Source organism: Octopus bimaculoides, chromosome 1, assembly GCF_001194135.2.
Source record: "Octopus bimaculoides isolate UCB-OBI-ISO-001 chromosome 1, ASM119413v2, whole genome shotgun sequence".
In the NCBI taxonomy this organism is placed as follows: domain Eukaryota; kingdom Metazoa; phylum Mollusca; class Cephalopoda; order Octopoda; family Octopodidae; genus Octopus; species Octopus bimaculoides.
Window position 1 is genome coordinate 107,374,391 of NC_068981.1, and position 10,333 is coordinate 107,384,723.

Genomic DNA, 10,333 nt, shown 5'->3' on the forward strand with positions numbered 1-10,333 from the left:
TCCCGGACCGGGCTGCATGTTGTGTTCTTGAGCAAGACACTTTATTTCACATTGCTCCAGTTCACTCAGCTGTAGAAATGAGTTGCGACGTCACATGTGCCAAGATGTATCGGCCTTTGTCTTTCTCTTGGATAACACTGGTGGCATGGAGAGGGGAGGCCATCATGCATGGGCGACTGCTGGTCTTTCATAAACAACCTTGCCCAGACTTGTGCCTGGGTGGTAACTTTCTAGGTGCAATCCCATGGTCAGTCATGACCTAAGGGGGTCTCATCAATCACACACACATACATATGTACACATATAAACACACACATATATTCATACAGTGTATATATATTATACATACACACTCACACAGACACAATGTGCATACATACATGCACCCATCTACACACACACATACATAAACTGGACACATCAAATGATTGAGCTCTGTAGGGCCTTTTGCTACTAACAAATGTATGCATTCTACATAACTGATTTCTTATTTGAACTATGATCTTCCAAGATCATATATATAGACACAAACTCACACACGTGTGTGTGTGTGTGTGTGAACTGGTGTGTTATGTCCCCTTATTTTAGCAATGTAGCGTAGTTGTTGAATGTGTACTTAAATTTATAACATTGTCAAAATCCCTCTAAGTTGGTACCATAGCACAGCTGCAGCTGAATGACTGTAGCTATCTTAAGAATATAAGAAATACGCACAAATTGTTTTATGTTCAGGCTAAAATCAGATACACTTGACATCAATAAAAACAGTCTCACAGAATGCAGAAAGTAGAGAAAAACAGCAGGAAATGCACTAACAGTAAGGGAAACAACATATGGTAAAGATATGAAAATAATTGCACAAGAAAAAAAAAAAAGATTTTAATATAAGCAAGCAACAGTTTGCATGAAATAAATAAACACAAGAAAGTAAAAGAGAGTAAAGAAACTAGAGCACAAGGCACACAAGCAGTAAGAAAAGAAAAAAGATCATGTGACATAACACTGTGTTGATAACTAATTAATATAGGAATATAAGTTGTAGAAGGAAGAGGTAATAGCCAGCTTACATGGCTATCCTGGTACACCCCAGCCCACTTGATGTATTCAGAATGATTAAGGGCCAAAGGTCGAGCTAGAACTCCTATATAGTGCTGGAATAAATAACATAGCAAGCATAGCTTAAGTCACACAGTTTACAGCAGTACCAACATATTTTACACATGGATTGCAACCAAAATAAAACAATAAAAAATTTCCAAAACTTATAGTTATTACTTTTCTTTTGTATTTAGTAATAAATGTAGTCATTTATATAAATATTTTCTATAAAATATGCATTGATTCTTACTTTGCATATAATTATTAATACAAAAATTAAATTTTGTTTGTGAAATTCCTTTCAAATAGCTTTCGTCATCATTAATCAATAGCCTTTTATTGCTGGTTGAAATATACCCCAAAATTACATTACAAAACAAAACAGGCATTATATAGATATATGTAAATCAATATGTATGAATATATATGTAAATTAATATGTATGAATATATCCATGTATATAAATATATTTATTTATATATATTATTTGTAGGATTCATTAGGGTTATTATATATATGTGCGTGCATTCCTAATGTATTTTTTAACATTATTATTACAGTTGTTATTATCGTTGTTACTATAACTATTAGTAGTATTTTGAACTGATTGAACCCCAAGCAAAATTTAGTTACATTCCATTAGAATCTGATTTCAAATTCTATGAACGATGACTTTAGATTTCCTCCTTCTAAAGTGAAAAAAAAATAAATACAAGTACTAGCACCAAATAAATGCTCATAATTATCAAAAGTAATGTAAGTTAATATTAGTATTAGTAGTGCTGGGAATAATGGCAATTGTTAATTAGCATGGACATGAATAAATAGCAATAATACTATTATCAGTAGTAATGTTATTAACTGAACTAATTAATAGTTTCTTTTTTATAAATTTTCTAAAACAATATGTGTTGACCTATACCAAATGTGTTTTAGAATTAAACTCTTTAAACAGGAGGTGTATTTAATTTTCACACAAATGATGGATTTTTTTACGTAAACTATCTGGTAGAAAATGGAAATTCTAAGAGAGGTACCATTTTATGTTGGGTGTAAAAACATGAATTGACAAATATATGGTGATATCTTAAATAAGGATGATGGAATGGAGCTTATGTTTTACAAAGCAAATTTTACATATCACCAATGAAGGAAGGGTGTGCTGAAAAATTATTCTAGTATAATCATCATCATCATCGTTTAACGTCCGCTTTCCATGCTAGCATGGGTTGGACGATTTGACTGAGGACTGGTGAAACCGGATGGCAACACCAGGCTCCAATCTAATTTGGCTGAGTTTCTACAGCTGGATGCCCTTCCTAACGCCAACCACTCAGAGAGTGTATAATAATTTATAATAATCAAGGGGATAATTCTTTATGCTATGAGTTATGTAATTTTGCTTTGCAAACAGATTATTATAAAACAAACTATTGTTTGTCTTTAACATTTGTTTATTAACCAGAAAAATTACCCTTATACAAAGTCTCTTACAACCAACAAAGAATCCTCTACACGCTAGAAATAATAGCCAAGTCCCCAACTCCCATCTAATATTTTAGAAGTACAAGACAATATCAATAACACTACACAGCTGTTTGACCTGCTAGAAAGTGGCCAGATCTCCAACTCATACCACATCATTTAAAAAGAAATTGAGACCATGTCTACTCAGTTTTTATCTAGGGTTAAAGAATGACAAGTTCTCATAATTTTTTTACATTTCTTTCTATTTTTTATTCTCCCTCACTTTCTTATGAAGAAGGATAGCAATGCTAATATCAAATCCAAAAGCAATCATCAATATCAACATTATGAACATAATATTGATAATTAGAATTAAGTGAGCATGAGGATGATTATGTGCTTAGTCCAGTCAAATTTTAAATAAATTCATTTAACAAAATCAAATTCTGACTAAGTTTATACTGAATTTAATTTCTTATCATTCTTAGTTGAAAATTGTTATATTCTTCCAACCTTTCTAACATCAAATTTGGCGTTGTTGTGACATTGAGTAATATTCAACAAACTCAAATTATTTATGCCTATACAGCATTAAAAGCCATAATTCAACTATGAATATTATAAATTTTTACATTTTCTTGGCTCCTCTAGGCTCTTTAATTATATTTCTCCTATTATATTGTTTATTTTAATGGTATATTTGGATTAGACTATAAATATGAAGTATATAACAAAAGAAACATAAAAGTTTTTATAATATTATTTATATTAAATTTGAAATTTCCGTATATTCTTTAACCCATTAATAACCAATGCCCCATTTTTTGAGACATGTTTATTTACCAAATATAATTCATTACTGGTAATTACTCTAACAAAAAATATTGCATCTATTAATATTTGAATATTTGGTAAGGTTCAATGAGCTCTTACAAAAATACATATCTCCTCAACAATAATGGATATAATTTTCCTTTTGGAATAAAAGATTTTTTTTAAATGTGTTTTTTTTTTCACAAGAAACTACATAAAAAGAGCTATTTACTTATCATTATTGGAATCTTCCTATGACTTAATTACTTTCTACATTTTTCATTTCTTTCAAATATTAAAAACAATTTTATATAAAAAAAAAAAATCAATGCTTAAAAATATTTACACAAAAAAATTCGGAAACAATGATAACAAGAATCAATGCATATTCAAAACTAGCTGAGAATTAGGCAAGTAAAAAAAAAATACATTTTCTGTTTCACTGAATGCTAAAACCCCTTGAAGGTGCAAGATTCCTTTGAATCTAATTAACTGTTCTTCCTGATTTTGTTTTCATGCAAAAATATCTTATAACTCCATTATAAACAGCTGATGTTTGTTTTTATACTCTAAATTAAAAACAAAACAAATTAGATTTAATTTCCATAAGTAAACCTGTAATGCATTTTTTTAAAAAAAGGTTCTGGATTATTTAAAACTTTATGATTTAATTTTAATCAGTAAATGGTAAAATATGATTTGAGACATTTTCTGAATAACACCTGGAAAAAATATAATCCTTTATAGAATCATGCTACAATTACAGAATAGCCATTTAATGACGAGATACATGACAAAGTAAGTTTTTAGATTTAATAAAATATCTCAAAATAGAAGTTAAGAAATATTTTGAACTTGCAAATTAATTCACTGATAAATATTTACAATTACAGAATTATTTAAAATGAAAGTCGTTATTGAAGAGTATCAGAAATGAATATTGTTTTAATGAATATTGCTTTATATTCAAATCAAATTTGTACTGGGAATTTTAAACTACACCATACTTACTTGAACTTTGGATCGTATAGCACCCATGGCTGGAATCTGTGAAAAATAACCTGAAAAAAATTATAGCTATCAGTATAACTATCATCATTATCAAACCATTAACAAAATTTTCAAAAGTAAAAATGTTTGCTCAATATGCTTTATATATATTTTGTTGTGTTGGGGTGAGTCATACTGTCTTAATATATATATATATATATATGAAGATGAGGTTGTCCTTGTGCTCTTGTGCTGGTGACCAATTCCCCTGACAAGAGATCTTTTGGGACCCTCCTGTCCAGCATGCAATGTACATGACCAAGCCAGTGCAGATGAAAGGGTGAGTATACTGGGTATAGTACTGACCACATTTATATATATGTGCCAAACAGCCATTGAGCATGATGTGGTACTCTGACTTGTTGAATCTTGTTGAACCATCCAATCAGTGCCAGCATAGAAAATGGACATTAAATAGTAAAGATCATGGCATTGAAACACAGTTATTCCAACTTTGTGTGGTAAGTTGCTTGCTTACCAACCACATGGTTCCGGGTTCAATCCCACTGCGTGGCATCTTGGGCAAGTGTCTTCTACTATAGTCTCAGGCCAACCAAAGCCTTGTGAGTGGATTTGGTAGACGGAAACTGCAAGAAGCCCGTCGTATATATGTATACATATGTGTGTGTGTATGTTTGTGCATCTGTGTTTGTCCCCCCCAACATTGCTTGACAACTGATGCTAGTGTGTTTACGTCCCCGTAACTTAGCGGTTCGGCAAAAGAGACCGATAGAATAAGTACTAGGCTTACAAAAAATAAGTCCTGGGGTTGCTTTGCTCGACTAAAGGCAGTGCTCCAGCATGGCTACAGTCAAATGACTGAAACAAGTAAAGAGTACTATTAAAAAAAAGGTTCAACAATTCTTAGACTTTTTTATATTCAACACTAACAGAGAAGTTAGCATAATTGTTTCACTTCAGGTAATGGGTAGTACTTTTAAAATTATCTCCTTGATATTTTGTCAACTATACACAATCCAAATCTTTGGTGGATCTGAAAACTTTAAAAACTTTGTTTATGTATCAATGATTGGAAAAGGCAAAGTGCTTTATAAATGCTAATTTGAAGATTTACAAGACGTTGTAGGAAAAAATAGAATGTAATTAAATCACCAAGCCATGACAGATTTAGAACTGAGTATAATTAAGGCTTCTAGAGGTAAAGTGCAAGGTGTCACTAACAATGTTAGTTTTTTTTTCCATTTACAATGCTGTATTTGGCTGAAAATTCAGAAGAATGAACTCAGTATACAATACCACAACGACAAAAAACTTCAGTTTAAAATTGTGTAATGTTTTTGCATTAGCATTCCTTTAGTCTGATAAAAATTCAAGGAGTTTTTAATGAACTGAAAGTCTTTTTATCTAAAGAAGCCAGAAAATTTACTGACTGACTCAAGGCCAAGAAAAGATTTGCATAAAGATGCAGTTGTTTGATTACAAACATTATTTCTACCAGATTTTTGTTAGTATATAATTGCATGTACCCTAAACAACATTGAAGTGTGACAGATGTGAAAAATTTAAGGGATACTCATGCTGGTGCATATCAAATTATAGAATTTCAAAAAGGGCTGAATCACACTGAAGGTGATAATAAATGTATTCCCTAGAACAAGATATGTCTCAGAGAAAAAAAGGCAGGTTTTCATTCACTGTCCCTCTGATACATATATTTTCATTTAAAAAGTAAATGTATTTTAATGTTTCTCAAATAGATTCACATTTGATAAATGTGCTTTAAATTTTTTTTTTTTCTGAATATTTTTGGGGTTTTCATATTTCAGGATTTCAACATCTGAATGATATTTTGGGGATTCTGATATTTCAGGATTTCAACATTTGGGATTGATAACCCACTTATACCACATTTATATGTATGTGTGTGAGCATGTGTTTATCTCTATTGTTGAGGTCCATATCTGCAATAACCAGTGGAAGTGCTGTAATTAATTATCTTTGTCAGTAGTTTTTGATCTTTTTATTAGTTAGCTAATCTGAATTGATATCTTGAATTTTAAAGAACATTAGAAAAGCAAGTGTTTTTGTAAAAACAAACGACACAAGTTTTTATAACATGGTTGTAAGGAAAACGTATGTTATATTACTTCAATGAAATGTAAGAAAATCAAAAGGATATGAAAATCTATTGTTTAAATTTGTCTGGCAATTTGGAACAGAATTCCTTTATTGTCATTTACCTTAAAGGAATTCTGTTCCAAATTGCCAGACAAATTTGAACAATAGATTTTCATATCCTTTTGATTTTCTTACATTTCATTGAAGTAATATTACATACATTTTCCTTACAACCATGTTATAAAAACCTGTGTCGTTTGTTTTTACAAAAACACTTGCTTTTCTAATGTTCTTTAAAATTCAACATATCAATTCAGATTAGCTAACTAATAAAAAGATCAAAAACTTCTGACAAAGATAATTAATTACAGCACTTCCACTGGTTATTGCAGATATCTTTAATCACAATTCTTTGTTTAATTTAACTAAAACAAACTAACCTAAAATACATTTTCCCCACATTACTGTGACATTTCAATACAATGATTTATACAAATATGTAAATTTTTGAGAACTGCCTACTCCTTGTAAACATAAAGAAAAGAAAAAAAAAAAAAAAAAAAAAAAAAAAAAAAAAAAAAAGATTATTGCCAAGATGTCTCACATGCGCAAATTTACAGTATGCCAGAATTAAATGAATTCTAATAACAGGTACATTATGGGTACCTCATTGAATTTCAATCAACGTGGTCATTTTCATTTATTCTTTAAACAATCAACCAAATTCTTTTGTAAGATATTTCAAATCTATAATATAAGGGTTTATAACAAAGATTAAGGAGATGTAATAGATGAATTACTCAAAATATGTAAAAATATAATTAAGTTTGAAAACATCAAGTAAGGTTACCTCGATTACTACAGGCCATCCAACGAATAGCAGACGTAGGATTTGCAGTAGGACCTACTGCATACGTGAAAACTCTCACCTGTAATAAAAAGAAATGTTATTACAACCAGGAATTGAACATAAATTATGTTAATATAGTCACAATTGTATTGGATTTAGTAAAAACGAACATAGTTGAAACAATGGACAGTTCACAACTAAAACTTACTTCATCAGAGGTGGCAGAAAGGAAAAGTATAGTCAATCTGTCAGTCTATTCTTACAAACTCATTTCTCTACTTCATATTTTATGATTATGATTTTAATAAGCTTTTCTATAGATAAAATTAAAACTACATATGTATGTGTGTGTGTGTGTATATATATATATATACACACACACACACACACATATATAACATAGTCATCATCATCCTTTAACGTTCATTTTCCATACTGGCACAGGTTGGACAGTTTGACCAGACCTGGCAAGCCAGAGAGCTGCACCAGGTTCCAGGCTGATTTGGCTTGGTTTCTATGGCTGGATGCCCTACCAAGTGTCAACCACTTTACAGAGTGTGTTGGGTGCTTTTAATGTGGCACCAGGTACATATGTGTGTGTATGTGTGTGTGTGTGTACCATAATATATATACATCAAGAAAAGGCAAATATACTGCAATATTCATATTGAGATAATATCTCTCATAGTTGTGCTTTGTTTAAAAACAAATATACCAGCTGCAGTTGAAAACTGTCTGCCACTGATGTAGTGATGAGAATGCTAACATGCACATTTCTGCCTTGTTGGACTTTATCAACTTGTTAAGCTTGTACTTGCTACTTATTGCATACTAAAACAAAATCCATTGCTACTGACTGGTATAGGAAAATAATCAACTACTCACATACTTTTTTTTAAACAATGTACACCATGATATTTTCAAGTTTATAGGCAAGATGTATTACTTTGAAGCTTTGTAGAAAGGGTAATACAGGTGAAGGATGTAACAGTAGTAGCAGTAAGAACTGATCTTTCTACTTTGTGAAAAAGTATTAATACATTAAGAAAAATCAAATATAAGTTTTATGTAGTCAGTTTATATCAAATATAGATAAAATGATTAGCATCATATGCATCAAGAACAATTAGAGCAATTTTGTATGTGGTTGCTCAACCTGATAGAAATAGATGCCAAATCTGTATCCAACAGTCTGCTTTAAAAGGGAGAATATATTGATGTGGTCAGAGATACACTGTATACGAAAAAAGAGAAGATGGGCATGACTGAAAAGCTTTTGATGATAGATTTAATCAATCAAGGTTGACCTGGGGCTGAAGAATAATAAGTTTTTTGCGAGGCTCATTTTAAATGTAAGAAAATATACATACCGACTTATTTTTTGACCAGTTGTATTTTTCAAAAACCTCTTTGGCATTATCAGTTCCACCATCAGTAAGTAACATGATGACTTCATTGCACTGGGCACCAACTCCATTTTGTTTAGATTTGTTTCTGAACTATAATAAAATGATATATTAAGATAAATACAAAATAAGAATAAGTAGCAAATAATGAGAAGAACAAGATAAACATTAAAAAAATATGCATAGGTGAAGGTGCGGTTGTATAAGAAGCTTCCTTCCCAACTACATGGTTCTGGGTTCAGTCCCACTGCATGGCACCTTGGGCAAGTGTCTTCTTGTATAGCACTTGCGAGTGGATTTGGTAGACGGAAACCGAAAAAAGCTTGTCATATGTGTGTGTTTGTCCCCCATCACCAGTTGACAACCTGTGTTGGTGTGTATATGTCCCTGTAACTTAGCGGTTCAACAACAGTGACCAATAGAATAATACACACACACACACACATATATATATACACGTGTATATATATATATACATATATATACATACATATATATATATGGAAGAATGTACGAAAAAAACAACAACAGACGAGGACAGGTGATGTAAACAACAAAAGGATGTATTAGTATGATGCTCGAGAATACGGAAAGCCTTTTACGTTTCGAGCTATGCTCTTCAACAGAAAGAATACGGAGACAAGGAGAAAAACACGGAGAAAAAAAATTGAATAGTGTCCAGTCAGCGGTCAATCATAGTAATGGCTAATACATATATATATATATATATATATATATATACACACACACACACACACGTACATATATATACATATATAAATATTTATATATATATATATATATATACATATATAAACAAATAATCCATATAACATTTAATATATTAAACAAAACTATATAAATTTCATCAGATAAATGAAATGAAGCAGATTAGATGCTAAGATGGATTAATCTTTTACTTCATAATCCTTGACAATTGTTTCACACAAAAAGAACCAAGATTTCCATAAACAGAAGATCACAAAGACCGAATTTGTTTTCATCAATTGGTGAAAGTTTAATGGAAAATAAGAAAAACATTTAAAATATACCGTGAAGTTTCTCTAAGCTATCATTATTAAATCCGTATTAGTATAATCCTTCTTCCACTCATGATACTCTCAATCAAGATGAAAAAGTTAAAGGAATTGGGTGTTTAAATACCTAATAGTTAATTCTTGAATGCCTCACTATGAAATCCGATAAATATCCATTCAAAAGCCCCCTACAGAAAATACGGGTCAAGATGTATACATGTGCATGTGTTTGTGTGTCTGTTTGTCCCCACCAACATGGCTTGACAACCGCTGCTAGTGTGTTAACGTCGCCGTAACTTAGCGGTTCAGCAAAAGAGAATGATAGAAGTACTAGGCTTCCAAAGAATAAATCCTGGGGTCAATTTGCTCGACTAAAGGAGGTGCTCAAGCATGGCCACAGTCAAATGACTGAAACAAGTAAAAGAATAAAAGAAAAAAACAATATACATATATGTATAATTATATATATACACATACACACACACACACACACACACTCTCTGAGTGGTTGGCGTTAGGAAGGGCATCCAGCT

The 10,333-nt window shown here is 31.2% G+C and overlaps 1 protein-coding gene across 6 annotated transcripts in view; it reads right to left on the reverse strand.

Annotated features, from left to right (window-relative positions):
• LOC106868291 (voltage-dependent calcium channel subunit alpha-2/delta-2) overlaps positions 1 to 10,333 on the reverse strand; it is a 207,694-nt gene that overhangs the window by 85,039 nt on the left and 112,322 nt on the right. For 4 of the 6 annotated variants that reach the window (XM_052969102.1, XM_052969096.1, XM_052969105.1 and 1 more), the window contains 3 exons: positions 8,728 to 8,856; positions 7,358 to 7,436; positions 4,390 to 4,439 (listed from right to left, as the gene is read on the reverse strand). In XM_052969102.1, coding sequence (XP_052825062.1) covers positions 4,390 to 4,439; positions 7,358 to 7,436; positions 8,728 to 8,856 — 258 coding nt within the window. Of the gene's footprint in view, positions 1 to 1,067; positions 1,152 to 4,389; positions 4,440 to 7,357; positions 7,437 to 8,727; positions 8,857 to 10,333 lie in introns of all 6 variants that reach the window. The other 2 variants (XM_052969095.1, XM_052969104.1) reach the window with 1 other exon arrangement.